Genomic DNA, 17,897 nt, shown 5'->3' with positions numbered 1-17,897 from the left:
AGCAAGAACTGGTTTGGGTTCCCGCTTGCAACCCTGTGCATTGCCCAGCATCCGGCACAGGACCTTAAGCATAATATGCACTCGATAATGCACTCCACTCAGTTGGCTGAACAACCGAATCTAGTTTAACTTCCTGTCCTCATTGATGAAAAAACGCATAAAAAAGTAAGGTTAAAAGTGACTCTCCCATAACTATTATCAAAACAAAGTGTTGGCAAGTATGTGGAGAAAAGGGAACGTTTGTACATGTTAGTGGGACAGTAAATTGGTGCAGCCACTGTGGAAAACAATATAGAGGTTCCTCAAAAGAACTGAAAATAGAGCTACCCAGTTCTGGGTAAATATCAAAAGGAATTGAAATCAAGATCTCAGATATCTGCATTATTCACATGTTCACTGCAGCATTATTCACAATAACCAAGACTTGAAAGCCATCTAAATGTCCATTGTCAGATGAACAGATTTTAAAGATATGTTATATACATACAGTAGAATATTATTCTGCCTTAAAAAAAGGAGGAAAAATTTTCCATTTGAGACAACATGGATGAACCTGGGGGACGTCTTGCTAAGTGAGATAAGCCTGATGCAGGACAGATACCACATGACTCCACTTATATGAGGAACCTAAAATAGTCAGACTCGTAAAAGCAGAGCATAGAATGGTGGTTACCAGGGGTTCAGAGGAGGGGAAAACAAGGAAGCATTAGTCAAAGGGTACAAAGTTTCAGTTAAACAAGGTGAATAAATCCTAGAGATTTACTATACAGCACAGTGCCTATAGTTAGCAATACTGTGTTGTACACTTAAAATTTGTTAAGAAGGTAGATCTTAAGTTGTGTTCTTATCACAAAATAATAATAATAAATAACAACAACCACTACTAAAGAAAGCAGGAGGAAACTTTTGGAGGTGATGCATATGTTTATGGCATAGATTGTGGTGATGGTTTTAAGGATGTATACTTATCTCCAAACTCATCAAGTTGTATACATTAAATTGGTACAGCTTTGTGTATGTCTTTCATACTTCAATAAAGTGTTTTGTTTTTTGTTTTTTTTTTGTGGTACGCGGGCCTCTCACTCTTGCGGCCTCTCCCGTTGCGGAGCACAGGCTCCGGACGCGCAGGCTCAACGGCCATAGGCTCAGGGGCCCAGCCGCTCCGCGGCACGTGGGATCTTCCCAGACCGGGGCACGAACCCGTGTCCCCTGCATCGGCAGGTGGACTCTCAACCACTGCGCCACCAGGGAAGCCCTGTTGTTGTTGTTGTTGTTTTTAAAGTGACTCCCCTAGGGAAATATAACTACTTGGGGCCAGAGCAGAAAATAGGGCTCAAGTCTCTCCACTCCCAGTCTAGGACTGTTGTCCTTATTAGAACTATATTAAAAAGTAAATGTTGATAATAACTGTATCTGGCGTATAATACTTTACATTTTAATATGTGTGTGAGAGTTTGTGAGCATTTGAATGTATATATGGATATCAGATACTTTGATTCCATTCTGACATTCCATATTTACAATGATTTTATGGAAAAGGTGTGAAAAATCAGGGAAACAAAAACAGTGTGGTCAATTGAATTTAAAAGTAAATAAACTACAAAAATCTAAATGTCCAAATCTTTAAGGATGGCATGGTAGCAACATACCATTCTAAAGAGATCCAGGCACTGGTCATGCAAAATAAATTTTAGTAATATGTTTGGATATTCTGTAAGTGTTTATAAAATCAGGATGCAGACTTATTTTAAGAAATGGACTATGAAATAATTGACATATTTGGGAGAACATGAATTTTGTTATTTAATTTTCTCCAGAGGTGGGAATCTGGAGATTTTTTTTTTAATTAAAAAAAAAATTTTTTTTTTTAAAAATCATCTTGACCCATCTTACATCTTGCTGAAGTATGCGTAAAGGAGTACTTGTTGACCCATAACAAGTGCAGTCTGTGTATTTGAAAAGCATTAGTTTAAATCTTTGGAAAGAGTAAACAGTTAACAGAAAAGGCGGCCTATGCCCCCCTTTATGTTTCAGAAGTTTCCTGTGGAGTACAACCTACTTTATATCTTTGGCTCGGAAGCCACATGTTTTTTCAGTAGCAGAACACATTATACTTCTGATTAAATTCAGCTGTTGTTCATTATGATTAGCATGAGCTGGAGCATCCAAGTAACTGCAACGTGGTTCAGAAGAATCACAAAGAATACAATTGGTTTAATAATTTTGCTTTGAAGAGAAGAAACTCAAATGTGCTCAGCATTGCGCAGCCTTCCAGAGTTAGTGGTAATCACCAGTATAGCAGGGCTCTGCCAGATGGGAAAAAAATGAGATGCTGGTGTGGGACTTTCCACTCTTTGTTGTTCTTTGCTTCCTTCCTTCCAGCATGTGCACCCACCCCTCTGAGTGCTATCTAAGCTTCCATTCTTAGGGGCTTCGGTGACTTCAGTGGGCCTGTCTTTTCAAAATAGATTCTCATGATGCAAATACTTCCCTAGCCAATCCCCAACCCAATATATATCAAAATGTACTGGCTTCATGCCTTTACCCTAGAGGACCCTGCTTTGTGCCAGGTAAGGTTTACTAGTGGGCTCAAGTGACTGATGCCCCGTTTCCAATGTATGTGTGTTTTAAATAAAGCCTATTCAAGCTTGGGGTGAAAAGACTTTTTAAAAGTTTTATCAAATTTTCTCTCACATAGTTTAATATAAAGTTTATTTTAAATTGCTTATAATATCTTTTGAAGTTGAAATTTCCTCTTTGCCAAACGTCAGTTCTTTGGTTCATCTCATTTCTACCCCTCTACCTTTCATGACTGAAAAGCACAACAGCTCATGGGGCCACTGTATAACTTCATTCTCTAAGACGACCAAACACTCTGTTGGTTTTTGTTTTTTGTTTTTTAATGCCTGGCAGGAGGTACTTGGCACTCTGATACAGACTTTGGCTTGGAGATCAGGAAAGAGTTAGGTGAAAAGAAATAATGTAAATATGAGACAACAATCTCCAGGAAACTATCTTTTACAGAAGAAAAACATATAAATATGAAACAGAGCAGTCAGAGGCCAGCTACCTTTCAAATAAATATAATAGCAGTCATATTGACAAAAATAACTATTATGAATAGGAAGCATTTCTCAGTTTATTAAATTTTATATTTGGAGCTTTTTCATGGAGAAGAAGTGTTTCTCTCACTTTGATGATCTTTGAGTTCATCAGGTGTTTCTCTAGTGATCAATAATGAGACCCAGAACATTCTTTAATCCTCAATCTGCATACAAATCATTGCAATAATATCATATAAAAAGCAGAAATTTAATATAAATAAAATTTAACGAGTTAAAGCAAACTTGCATTAAAGTTTAAAGTAACAATATCCATCGTTCATGAAACAATGTGCTTTGGGTCTTCACCTTGACCCTGTGTGTTTGAGTGAATATGACTGTTATCCTCATTTTCTAGACAGGAAGCTGGGACTCAGAGAATGAATTGCCAAAGGTTTAACACAGCGAGTGTGACAGGGCCAGGATGTGGAACCCCAGCCTTATGCCTTCAGCCAGTTTGCTCCTATAACAGCAAGGATTCTCTACAACCTTGACCTGTGGAAATGCCTGCTGTGTCACCCAAAGGCATATATGGTATTCTGCTTAAGCAAAATATCCAGCCTCTAAAGTGAAAAAAAAAAAGACTTCACAATTAGGACCTCTTAGCTGGTCACATGAATGACCAGGTATTCCTTATTCAGATTCTTAGAGCATTTGAGGCAGTCATAATTTATTCATTCAATAAATATTTATCGAATGCTGATTTTTATATCTGGCTCTGTTAGAGTCACTCAGGATATATGAGTGAATGAATAGGTGAAAATTCCTGCTGTTGTGGAGTTTATATTCTATTGGGGATGGACAAACAAAAAACAAATAATAAACTTAATAAACAGGTAGGTTATATGTCAGAATGTAATAAGTGCTGTGAGAAAAAATAGAGCAAGATAGTGGGGCTTGAGAATACTGAAGATTCCTAAAATTCCATAAACTCTATGCTGATATTCTTCTAGGATCTTGTCATTTTTATGCAGCTTGGGAAAAGTGAGGCTTTCTTAGGATTAAGGGGTGGGATATATTCCAGAGTTGCATGTTTGATGTCAGAAATACACAAATTTTATATTCTACGTCCTGTGTCCTGCTTACCCATTCTTTATCACTGATCCCAGCTCTCAAACTCCCTGTCTCAGTCCTAGCCTACTACACTCTACCGTTTTCTGAGTTCTCACACCCCAGGCTTTACTTATCCAGAATATACAATAGGCCATGGCTCCAGTTGCTATATCAGGTTATTTCCAATTATCATCATACTCTAGAGGTTTCTATTGGCCTAGAGTTCAAATATAAATTCCAGAACCTTTCCTTCAAAGTCTACTGCTTGCCAGTCTCAACCTTCCTACTCCAGGTTATACAGAAGCTTTCTGCTGTGTTCCAGTCACCCATACTTCCTCATTACCTTCCATTTTCAGTCCTCATGCTCCTGTTTCCACATTTTTGCCTGGGATATCTGTGATCTCTCTTGTCTCCTGCCTTATAACCTAATAACTTTATTATTAACATACTGTTCAGAACTCACTTTTTTATAGATTGTTCTAGATTTTCCCCAGTTAATGGTTCATGTTTTCCAGCTAATTAGTACTCCTCCATACACTTATAATTTGTTCTATTCAGATGATGGACTCTTAGAATTGGAAGGGTCTTTGGAGGCCTGGAGTTTGCGGCATGTGGGCTCCAGTTAGGTGCACAAGCTCAGTAGTTGCAGTGCGCGGGCTTAGTTGCCCCGCGGCATGTAGGATCTTAGTTCCCCAACCAGGGATCGAACCTGTGTCCCCTGCATTGGAAGGTGGATTCTTTACCACTGGACCACCAGGAAGTCCCACATCCCTCTTTAAAAGCTTCAATAGTTCCCAACTCTCCCCTCCATACAATAAATCCAAAGTTCTTAAAGTGCACTGTAAGAACATATGTGATCTGGACCCTATTTACCTTGCCAGACTCAAGTTCCACTCCAGCTACCCTGAGTTACTTGAACTTACCGAAAGAGCCATGTGCATCCCTTCTTGCTTCTAAGACTTTGCTGAAACTGCACCAAGTTCAGAACTATTCAATATGGTAATAGTACATTTATATTTTTGCTTCTCCCCTAAGTTTTAAGCAACCTTAAAAATTGTGTTTTATCCATTTTATATTCCCAGTGCCTGGCATTAATGCTGAGCATGTAGGATTTTCTTTATAAACATTAATCAATCTGTCTAGTCTCAACTTAAATACTTTCATAACATATCCACTACTTTTCTCCAAACTGTTTTAACTATAAAGCTTGTTTAATCAATCACATTACAAAAGGTTTTGAAAAATTGGGGAAAAAAACCTTAAAGCCTAACCATAATTTCCTTAATAGAATTTGTTTTTTGGTGTACTCCCTTTTAATCTATGTTCTACATAGATAGAGTTGTCCATCATCTGAAAATATGTATATAATAATAAAAAGAACCAACACTTAGATAGCACATGTTATAAGCCAAATACTGTACTAAGCATTCTATATACATTAGCTCATTTAATGTTCATGATGATCGTGTCAGGTAGCTACTCTTATTATTTCCATTTTACAGATGAAGGAACTAAAGCACAGAGGATAACTGGCTTGTCCTAAACCATACAGCTAAGTAAAGGGTAAAACCATGATTTGAACTCATGAAGTCTGGCACCAAAGTTCATGCTATATTTTATGGAGAGGATTAAATTACTTAGGACATGGAAAACACTTAAAACAGTGTCCTGCACATGGTATAAATTCAATAAATGCTGGCTGTTTTTATCATTGCTGTTATAATAAGTACATTGAATATAATTTGGTATCTTTCACTTCAAATTGTCATAGGTTTTCAACAAATTAGGTAGGTTTTTACTTTAAATTAGGTCATAACTAATTTTTTATCCTACTATGCAGTCTTATTAACTATTTTTTTATGACTGCACAATATTCTATGGAATGAACCTACAATAATTAATTAGTCTTGCTGTTGATCACACTTCTTTTAAACTTTCATGATTATATATACCACTATAAGCATTATATCTTTATGCATCAAGCTTGTTTCCTTTAATTTAGGTCATTTTTTTAGGATAGATTCCCAGAAGAATTATGCGTTAAGGGGTTTGAACATTTTTATGGTTATTTATGTATATCAGAAATGGCTTTGCAAAGGCATTATATCACAACTATGTTTTAGGGAGTCTGTTCAACAATTCAGTATTTGCAATTGTTGTAAAACTTATTTCCATAATACTAGCTTTGTCCCAAGGACTTACACAAAATAAATCCCATCCCTTTTCAATATGACAAACTTTCAAATTTTGAAAATTTTTAAAAGGAATGCCCAATCCACCTGCACTCCTTCACAACCTTTCAACTCTCCTTCAGACGTTTTTTTCTCCATGCTAAACGTCCTCAACTTTCCCTCAAGCATCTCTGGTCTGACAGAATTACCAGAATCTTAACTATCTGAGTCATAGTCTCCTAAATACATTCCATTGTGCCTATGTCCCTCTTAATTTGGAGATTCCAAACATGGCCCGACAGTGCAGAGCACAGAGGGGCTATCACTTTCCTTGACCAGGGCATCTATTTCTAGCAATGATGCCTAAGGTCACATTACCATTACCATTTTTGGCACTAAAATACACTGTTGGCTCATGTTTTCTTGCTGTCAACTAAATCCTCCATGACTTTTTCACACGAACTTCTATTAAGTCAGGTTTCCGACATTCTGTACTGATGTAGATAATAGTACACAGTTAAGTGAAGTTGTTTACATAGGTTCTTATTAAACTTTACTAGTTCAAGTTTCTTGTTCCAGAATGTTGACACTTCTGAATGCCCAAATTGGTATTTTGATTTACTTGATGAGTACCTTTATGCTTTCTGTGTCTTCACTTGTCATTAACAAAGATATAGCCTAGGGCTTCCCTGGTGGTGCAGTGGTTGAGAGTCCGCCTGCTGATGCAGGGGACATGGGTTCGTGCCCCGGTCCGGGAGGATCCCACATGCCGCGGAGCGGCTGGGCCCGTGAGCCATAGCCGCTGAGCCTGCGCGTCTGGAGCTTGTGCTCCGCAACGGGAGAGGCCACAACAGTGAGAGGCCCAAGTACAGCAAAAAGAAAAAAAAAAAAAAAAAAAAAAAGATATAGCCTAAGTCAATCCCAAGTGCAGTCTTATGGTATATAATTAGAGTCCTTTGGTTGCTAGTAATGTGTCTGTTTTTTTTTTAATTTAATTTAATTTATTTTTTTATACAGCATGTTCTTATTAGTTATCCATTTTATACATATTAGTAATCAGTGTGTTTGGATATAGCTGTTTAGCCAGCAATGAATCAGCAGCTGTGGATCCCAACAAGTACCTTAACATTCAACCACATTCACCCATCCTGTTCCTGAAGATATCATAGGAAACCTTGTTAAATGGCTTGCTAGGACTAAAATAAATCATGATTATATTTTTCCCATTAATTATTATTAGACTGATTTCATACTTCTGTCTAAAAAAAACAATAAGTGATTTTAAACCTGAGTCTCATAACTATCCTTATTTTAAGTGCCTACAAACTAGTATATACTAATATTAAACCTTATGATATAATGTTTATATTTCCTGACCTCTCTATGACATTATCAATTCCTCGTGGGAAAAAGTCATTTATACTTCCATGTGTGTTTTGTAAATTAACACAGCAGCAGGCTTAACCAATAATTATGATTTCAGCCCCCAAATAAAAAAAAAATGTGTTAAAGTAACATATAATACAAGAAACTAAAATATTCTCAAGTCTCTCTCCTATATATTTTACTGTTTTTTAATTTAAATCAATCTGCAATTTGAAGAAGACACTCTGCTTATTTTAGATAACATTAAGTTACTAACTGAGGATGGCTATCTAATTATGTCTATGGGAGCTACTGTCAATCGTCTTCGAACTAGTCATACAGTAACAAAAATAAAATGTTTCTCATTATTCAAAAATGTTAATTGAGTTATTTAATTTCCAGGGTGCTTGTTGGTTCTCCTTTAGTTGGACAACCCAAGAACAGAACTGGAGATGTCTATAAGTGTCCAGTTGGGAGAGGTGAATCATTACCTTGCATAAAGTTGGATCTTCCAGGTATGTAAAGTCAAAATATTAAAGTCTGGGACTTCCCTGGTGGCGCAGTGGTTGAGAGTCCGCCTGCCGATGCAGGTGACGCGAATTCATGCCCCGGTCCGGGAAGATCCCACATGACGTGGAGCTGCTGGGCCCGTGAGCCATGGCCGCTGAGCCTGCGCGTCCGGAGCCTGTGCTCCACAATGGGAGAGGCCACGGCAGCGAGAGGCTCGCGTACCGCAAAAAAAAAAAAAAAAAAAAAAAAAAGTCTGATCCTAAATTATGCCCAGCATTCTCACTGAAAGTGAATTTCAACCAACTCAGGAAAAGATTAGAAGGAATCTATAAACATTCTCCCATTTTTATTATTCAGATTTACATAAAATGGCATTTTGATGCCTTCTGCCCTTCATTTGCTTTAGAAATTCATCATAGAATATCTATAGATATAGAAGGTCTTACTAGTTTTGTAACTTGTAACCACCTCCATTGTTCAGAATCCTTTGTAAAACCAGTGGTAACATAAAAAGAACTCTTCTAAATAAACCTATCCATCACATTTCCTCCACAAAATTTAACTGTTTGTGTTTTTTAAAGAAAATAACATGAGAAATATAAATTTAAATTTTAAAAAGAATTGCAAAAGGTAAATTTATATTGAAATGTATGTATTTGATAGAAGTATCAGCATAGTTAGAACATGACTAGGAAATTCCTACTAGAACTATCCAGGAATTGGAAACCTGTCAGTGTTCTGTGCAATATTAAGTACCATGGAAATGACTCATCCTCTTCAGGTTTATTTAAGATATTGTATTTCTCAGTTCTCCTTTTTTTCAATTTCCTACTTGTTTATTATGAGCATTTTTTTCTTTACATTCAAGAGCACAGCTACTTTAATATGTCTTGCCTGATAATTCCAACATCCGTAATATCTCAACATCGCTTTCCACTTATTACCTTTCTCTTGAGGTTAGGTCATATTTTCCTGTTTCTTCTTATGTTTATTAATTTTTTATTGGATCCTGGATTAAACTCTTGAGTTTTAAGTGTGGAGATTCTAGATCTGTTATGTGCCTTTGAAAAGTCTTAACTTTTAGTTTTAGCAGGCAATTTACTTGACTGAACTGTTTCCAAACAACAGTGGGAAGCAGTTAAAATCTCTACTCAATTCTTCTAATTTTTTAGCTGGGCTGTGTGACGTTTACCCTGCACATGTACAGTTCAGGTCATTCAGATGTTTGGAAAGAATATCTGTATATACTCAAACTCTCCTTTTGTGGCTCTACTTTCCAAGATACCCCCCACTTCACTTGGCACTGCTGTCATTGCCTCATTCTCTGTCCTCTGTTTCTTCTAGACAGGAAGACTGTGAGGTCTATCTGAGGTTTAGCCACTGACTCAGGCCTTCCCTTAGGGGAAAACAAACAAACACAAAAACAGGAAACTCATCCAGTTCTAATCTCTTCTTACAAGTATAGACTCCCTTCCAGTTTCTGCCTGCTCTTGGTTGCTTTACAGTGCCTTCAGACGGTTGTTTCATACATTTTTTTCCCCTTTTCCTAGAGCTTATAGTTGTTATTTGCAGAAGAGTTGTTCTGATAAGAGCAACTCCTCCATTACTGGAAACTGGAATAGAGTTTTAACATTAGTGTGAAGATGTTGGCTACACCGAGAACAGTACGGAAGTTTCTGCTGTAGTCTCTCATGTCCCAGGAATGCTCATCCTGTGTCAACGGTAGTATAAAAAATTCTAATCTAGATTATTCAAGACCAGTTCCAGATGCTTTTAAAGCAAACCAGACTGGATTCTGGGACAAAGACCAATGCTCAGATTAGGAGGTGATTGTGACCTTTCAGGAATCTCTGCTTCCGTTCCATTAAATCTACATGTAATCTTAAGGTAAGAAAAACTTCTAGGCATGAACAGTGAGACAAATCTTTCTTGAACTTGAGTTTTGCCACTTTCAATTATTTTAGCGCTCTGCTAAGCAGGGTTTAGAAGCTTTTGCCTTTCCTGTCCAATCTTTTTTTTCTTCTTCTTTTTTATTGTGAGTGAGTGGAACTTCTTTTTGCCAGGTTGGCATGCTTTAGGGCTCAACATTCTTATTTGTTCTGTCAGATGTAGTCCCTTCATTGTGTCTTTACCCAAACTTCCTGACCACTGCTCTAATCTTGCTCCAGTTTTCTTTGTAACCCTCCTGATGTCCCTGTGATGGTGAAACTAATGGTCAAAATCTTGTGTTTGAGTTTTCTTTTCTGGCCTTCTACCCATTTTCCTCCTTCCTGCCAGAAATCATGTTTCATCATTGGTCATATATAACATGTAGATGTAACATGTTGGATGACTGTATAAGTTTACTTTGCATCTACAATATTATGAGACTAACTATTTTATTTATTTTAGTTAGCAAAAATATGTGAAAAGCTATCCCATGTTCTCATTGCCCTGATAGTTTACAGTTCAGCGAAAGTATGTGAGGCAGTGATCCAGACAAAGTTTCTGAGACAAAAGCCAGAATGTTTTAATGAGAAGACACTTAATTTTACTTTGTTTTCCACCGTCATAAACGTTTCTTCTATTTTTAGTTAATACATCAATTCCCAATGTCACAGAAGTAAAGGAGAATATGACATTTGGATCAACTTTAGTCACCAACCCAAATGGAGGGTTTCTGGTAAGAAAAGGAAGAGTCAAGATAGTTAATGAACCAAGAATTATATTACAAATCTTTATAAAATCTGTTAGATAATTTTTAATCTTATGACTTTAATTTTTTAAAAGGCGTGCGGGCCCTTATATGCCTATAGATGTGGACATTTGCATTACACAACGGGAATCTGTTCTGATGTCAGCCCCACATTTCAAGTCGTGAACTCCATTGCCCCTGTACAAGGTACAGATTTTATGCAATGTTTGTGCAGTGTTTGAAAAGAGTAAGCAATGAATGAGACATATATATACACGGGAGCATACCAAAAAGCTTGAAGTATTTTCTCGGCTACCAGCATTACCAATTTAGGTAAATGTTTGCTTTGCCAATATATAACCAAACCTCACTGCTATTTTGGAATTGACATTAGTGTAAATAACCTTTACAGAGTCATGTCTAAACATCAGAGCTAAAGCTTTCACATTGTTTTTATTTAAAGGGTGAGTTTCTTTGAGAAAAGTAACCTCATTTGAAATATACACAGAATGAGAACTGTATAGAGAGTTCATATTGAGAAAATTTCCAAAGATAACTCAGACAGTGTTAATTAAAATTAAGTAGGTATGGGTTTCACTTGATGTGAATCCCAAACCAATTGTTACTGAATGCAAAGAGTGTTTCTTATCACTCTTCTTCTGATTTAAAAAACTCTTTTTTCTGATTTTAAAAGTAATGTGTCCACTTTGTAGGATATCAGTTCATCTTTTAAAATGAGTTCCTTTTAGCTGCGAAAACATTTCATATACCTCTAAAGATAGACACCAAATTTGCACGATTGAATCTTTTTCTTGCAGAATGCAGCACTCAGCTGGACATAGTCATAGTGCTGGATGGTTCCAACAGTATTTACCCCTGGGAAAGTGTTACAGCTTTTTTAAATGACCTTCTTGAAAGAATGGATATTGGTCCTAAACAGACACAGGTAAGGCTTCATGTTTTGATTTCTGTTGTCCTAAAGATACAAATGCATGGAGTTTTAATGACAAATTCTCCTGAAAATAAATTAATCAATAAAGCTAAAATTTAGGATGAGCTTTGTATTCCATATCCCTGTTCTTATTCCTGCACGTTACTGGCAGGCTGTTTATTTTCTAAGCAGAAAGTATTATGAAAGCTGCATTTTCAATGCTCTGAGAAAATATCCCCTATAGATATCTATAAAATCATACTTTAATTCTTAATTATGAAATAAGCATAGCCACCTTTGGTAATATCAGAGCAGGGTTTCAGAATTTGTAGAAACTATTCTGATATGCCATCATAGTGTCTTTTCTACTGTTGTACAGATAAATTAGGAATTGGCTGCAGGATACTGCTGTAAGTCTATTTTCCCCTATATTTAATAATTTCTTTTCTTAAGTAAAAAGCAAATGCTCCAGGCTTTAGCTGCAGTAAGTTGAATAATTGGGTGTTTTTCTCCCCGTGAGTCTCTGTTTCTAAACACATCCCCCTTTATTGCCACTAAATAAAGTGGAACTTCTCACATGGCTCTTCCACTTTAGACAGTGAGTTTGGGTTTAATCAGTCTAACGTTCATTAATATTATATGGCCACATGGCTTAAAATATGGATAAGACGCAATGGATAATAGGAAAATTAAATGTCAAAGTGGGGACAGTGCCTTGAGGGTAGGAATTAACACTAGAATCAGAGTCAAAAATGGCTGTTGCAGAGTCTGGGGACCTCAGGAGAGCACAGGAGACAACTGGGCTGCACACGCAGTCCAGTGTTCTTTTCTTTTTCTCTGAGAGCTCTACTCTTGGAAAAATTTCTGGGACACTGAAAAAGTTGTATGACTGCATTAATATTTGTCACACCTGCATTAAAATTGGGATATATGGGCTTCCCTGGTGGCGCAGTGGTTGAGAGTCCGCCTGACGATGCAGGGGACACGGGTTTGTGCCCCGGTCCGGGAAGATCCCACATGCCGAGGAGCGGCTGGGCCTGTGAGCCATGGCTACTGAGCCTGCGCGTCCGGAGCCTGTGCTCCGCAACGGGAGATGCCACAACAGTGAGAGGCCTGCGTACCGCAAAAAAAAAAAAAAAAATTGGGACATAAATAGACACACACATCTATATACACATATATGTATGTGTGTGTATACCTATGTATACACACACATACATATATTACATTCATGCATATGTACATATACATACATGTATCTGTATATATTTTATATTTTTGTATCTGTGTGTATATATATTTTTATGCCTTTATGTTTTTTAAATATGTAACATAATTTTATTTTATAATATATATTTATATAACACATATTTAAAACATATATATTTTATAATATATATATATATATATCTCATACATTTTTCCAAAAGGATGGTAGTTGAAAATTGCAAATTAGAACTCAAACTTCAAAGTGAAATGTCATATGGCTGTATTCCAAGGTTGAATGGATCTCTTTAGAGAGCTAGGTGAGGGGTAATGTGTATATCCCAGTGGACAATAGGGAACTTCTTGAAATCAGAGTAAAATTATTATACGAAATTGTACTTTTCTTATAATCATATCACAAAATGTCAGTTTTCCTCGATGCAAGCTTCTTATCTGCAGTCATCTTCCTAAGTGGATTGCTGGAAGTTTGGAGAGGATATTATCCTTCTTCTTGCCACAGGGCATCAGGTGGCCTGCATCCTTTAGAAGACCACTCAGAATGGTGACCTGCTCCTCCTTTTTGTACAATACGTGTTCCACATGGACCCTTTTCCCTTCTGAGAACTTCTCTCCCTTCTTCCTTTCCTCTCTTCCCTTATCCTTTCTCTCCTTGGTCAATAAGATTTCATAGAGCCATAAAATTACAGCTGGAAGGGGTCTTAGAGGTCATTTAGCCCCAAATCTCAATTGATGGAGGGGACCTGAGAAGCTAAGTGACTTGTGCAAGGGTCTCTTGCTTGTTGATGGCAGATTTGAACACACAGCTCTCCAACTGCAGTGCAGCTGTCTTTCCTTTCTGAGACCTCTACTTCTAGAGAAGTTTCAGAGCAGGTGCCTCTGATGTCCCTAAACTGTGGTCTCTAGTCCTTTGTCCCTGTGCCTCCTCGGCCAGCCCCCTGGTTGGAAGCAGGCCCGGACTCTTGGTGCTCTGTTGCCTGCACTGACATACCGAAATTCAAACTGCTGATCACAGGTCTCCCCTCTCTCAACACGTTCCCCACAATGAGTTTTCCTCCCTTCCACCTGTTTTATCCACCCCATTTTACCTTCTTATCCAATCCTTTCTTTCCAAAGCTAATGACAGTCTTGGAATATTTTAAAGTTTGTATTCTTTTTTAGTCATCTGAATATTTGATTTTACTTTTAAATTTATCTATTACACTATAAAAATTAATGTTTTTGTAGCTATTTGTGGAAATTAGTGCAGCTGTGACATGTTTGAAGTTTCTCCACAGCTTCAGGAAGCAAACCTACAAGGCTGTTTTAGAGGGATAATCACTGCTTCAGTGGAGATCTATGCCCGTGGCTCAGTTTTGTAAAGAAATAGCTAACAATCAATTGCTTATATACTCAACCCATTCTGCTGCAGTTTTGATGTTTCCATCTATGAGAACTATAATTAATTTTACATTTCAGTAGTGAGAGTCCCAATAGAGGAGCTATTCTGTCCAGCACCAGTGGAATTCCAGCCTTCCAGAGTGGGCTTCGTGGAGTTTTATGTCTTTCTGGGAGGAAACAGTGGCTCTATTCAGAGGAATGGGGACGATCCCTGGGGTCTAGATGCTGCCAGTGAATGAGAGGGACACAAACTTACTCTGAGAAGAGTCAGGTCACATTTCCTTGGTTCCATGACCCCATTCCTCAAAGAGGAAGATTTCAGAATGCAGCCCTGTGCACTCAGTCATTTGTAGCATCTGCAGATGAGCTGCTTAAATTGCTGAGTTTTTATGTCACATTTTGCTTGTGTCATTCATTATGGAGCTTAGCCAGACTCATTCATTCATTTATTCACTTGTTTTTCCTGAGGATTTACTATGTACCAGGCTCTGTGTGAGGGCTTGGGTAATTGTGGAGAATAGACAGATGCGGCCACTACCTTCATGGAGCCTCTGTAAAAAGCAGTGTTTCTCCAGATGTGGCTCGTGGAATTCCTCCTTCTGAATCCCAGAGGTACTTGGACTGTACCGCAGACTTTAAGAATCAGAATCTCTGAGGGTGGGGCTACAGAGCCTGCATTTAAAGTAAGCAACCCACATGATTCTTAAATAGGTTAAATTTGAGAAACAGTGGATTAAATGCATTATTAAATTGATGTGTGTGGTGTGTGTGTCTGTGCTATGCTGCACCCTCCAGATTACAGGGACCTCAAGACTGAAGCCTTTATATCTCTTTTTATCCTTGTCAGTGGCCAGCCCAGTGCTCCACTGACATAGTGGCCCTTTAATGAGCACCTGATGAATAAATGTGTGTATCATAATGAATGTATTTTTGTATTTTTCTCTGATAGGTGAACATTTAATGAGACTTTTTCTATAACTGGCATTTTAGTATTCTTTTAAGTATATTATTTATATGTTAGGCTTTAGTGTTTATACTTTAGTAATTTCTAATCTTTTTCTATGTTGGTTTAAGTTGTATTAATGACTAGTTTCATAAGTAACTCTCTAAACAAAAGGGATTGAGAAGGACATTTACTAAGCCATCACTTTTGCCAAACTGTATTTAATAGTGTTTTATGTACAACACATTTAAATACCCTTTAAATTTGACCTTCCTTCAGTGGAGTCAGACAAGAAATTCATTCATAGAAATTTGGAAAGATACTTTCACTTCAAAGAAATGCGTACTAAAATGTATGATTTTCTTTCATGTGGTCTTACAGTAATTCTCTGGAAAAACGTAGACAATTTATTTTAACAATCATTTTTTTCCTGATTTATTGATAACATAGTTTAAATAAGGTGTTTTTTTTTGTCTTTTGTTTTTGTTTGTTTTCAATTGAAGCACCCAATCTTGCCCTAAGATTGGCAGAATTAACTTATGGAATTTTTCCTTCCCCTACTTAAATATAAAAATGAATTTCAAGAGATACTGCCCAGAAGAAGATGCAAAGATGGAAAGTTACGAGCTAGATACAGGACTCTTTAAACTCCTCACCCATATCAAGGATATAAAAGCATTAAGAATGAAGTTGACAGATTTGTGAAGTGGATTTCTCTGTAGAAAGAGCCTAGTGAGAAAGGCTTCAGTGAGATCATACAGTGAGATTGGTGTGTGTCTATGAAAGTTGGGACATGCAATTGATGAGTGTCTGACTCCTGCCTGAAATATCTAAAGGGCAAGATAGCTGTCTGGCTGCTGACGGGCGAGTTAAGGCAGTGGGATTGGCCTCACACCCGGAGTTGTCGGTACAAAGAATGTGTTTCCCATGGATCATTATGGAATCAAGTTAGCTCCTGTCCACAGAATCTCCTGGAAGTAAGTGGAGGCCTCTGCACAGAACAGCCGAAGCTATCCCTGATTCCTAGGGACCACAGTAGTGAGATGCATTCACTCACGCAAGGATGCAGGTGAAGGGAGATCTCCAAAGAGCCCACCAGAAAGATAACACTTGTTAGCACCTACTCCATCTTAGGACAGCACCAGTCAAGTACGAATTTCTGTACCCTGTATTTATCTTCCCTCCCTCCATCGGTGGAGATGTCAGATATTATAGTCAGCAATCTGAGAGAAGAGGGGCAGAGAAACAAAGAAACAGCCAATCATGCCCCTTCCTCAACTACAGGCTTCTCACCTCCCATAAGCTTTAGTAAGGGGAGGAGAGAAGATTTAACTATAAATCAACTTTGATATTTTGTCTTATTGATTTTGTTTTAGTTTAGGTTGAACCATATGAAATTGTTGCTATTTGATCCTTTTTTGACCTACAAATACAGCACTTTCATGTGGTACAACCTAAATTAAAATATAGAGCTTTTTTTAAACAGACATTTTAAAACTAAAAATAATAAAAGTAATAAGACATTTATCTTTCCATCCAGTGAGAGTAGAAGAATTTCACCCTAAATAAGTTTTAAAGGGATCATGGGCCAAAAAAAAAATTTACATTCTAATTATACCTCATGAGTTCTTGTTTGTTATATCGATATTAATTACAATTATTCACTTGATACAAAAGGTAAAGATCAAATATTATGGCCTACTTTCTGCAGTCACAAATTTTTCATTTAGTAATTGCAATTATTGGAAAGGAGTCTCAAAGATATGGAACGTTTCTGGAAGTAATTTTCACCTCCACAGCAAAAAAAAAGGAAGGGGGAAGAAAGGAAGGAAGGAAGGAAAATAAATTTTAAAACTTTCATTAAAGTTTCCATATGACAGTTAGTATACATTAGGAAAATGCAATGCAAGTGACAAAAACATTCACCCTAAATAGTTACTCAGAGTTTCTCCCATGTTTCTGTGTGGTCCCATTAACACTTTTTGCAAACATAGTCAAGGAACTTTTGCAAACCAGTTTTTTACCCAAGACAGAGTAAAGGCTATAAAATTGTTTTGTAAAAAACCACCTATAAAAGCAAACCTGAAACACTCTGAGCTTGCCATAAAAGATATGATGGTATAAACATTATGGAGGTCTTATTGATCCTCAATACCTAAACATAACATTGCTTTTAATAGTAAATGAGAATGATATAAATATGCCATATACAAGTACATTACCCTAAATAAAAGCAGTAAATTGTGAGGCTTGATATAAAAGTGAAATATACTAATGGAACAATGTCTAGACTGTTCCTATCAAGAGTATAGCATAATATTAAACCAGGCAAAATGAAAGAGGGAAATTAATTAAATTTTAGGAATATTATTTATCTTTCTTTTTATGACACATTTTATGGCCATTTCCCTAGGAGCCTAAACTATGAGGCTCCTAATAGGTTAGGCTAATAGCCTAAACTATTCACTGTTTGGAGGTCTGAAAAGAAACCTGTCTGAGCTGTGCAGCCGTATCCTTGTCAGTCAGGCTGTCGTTTCTGAAAGTG

General features: G+C 37.2%; 1 protein-coding gene across 2 annotated transcripts in view; it reads left to right on the top strand.

Moving 5' to 3' along the window:
* ITGA1 (integrin subunit alpha 1) overlaps positions 1-17,897 on the top strand; it is a 173,441-nt gene that overhangs the window by 67,645 nt on the left and 87,899 nt on the right. For both annotated transcript variants that reach the window (XM_033421156.2, XM_033421157.2), the window contains exons 3-6: positions 8,093-8,205; positions 10,774-10,862; positions 10,970-11,081; positions 11,693-11,820. In XM_033421156.2, the coding sequence (XP_033277047.2) occupies positions 8,093-8,205; positions 10,774-10,862; positions 10,970-11,081; positions 11,693-11,820 (442 nt within the window). The remainder of the gene's footprint in view (positions 1-8,092; positions 8,206-10,773; positions 10,863-10,969; positions 11,082-11,692; positions 11,821-17,897) is intronic.

This window comes from Orcinus orca, chromosome 3, assembly GCF_937001465.1.
Source record: "Orcinus orca chromosome 3, mOrcOrc1.1, whole genome shotgun sequence".
Classification (NCBI taxonomy): Eukaryota; Metazoa; Chordata; class Mammalia; order Artiodactyla; family Delphinidae; genus Orcinus; species Orcinus orca.
This window is presented reverse-complemented; position numbering and strand designations above follow the sequence as displayed.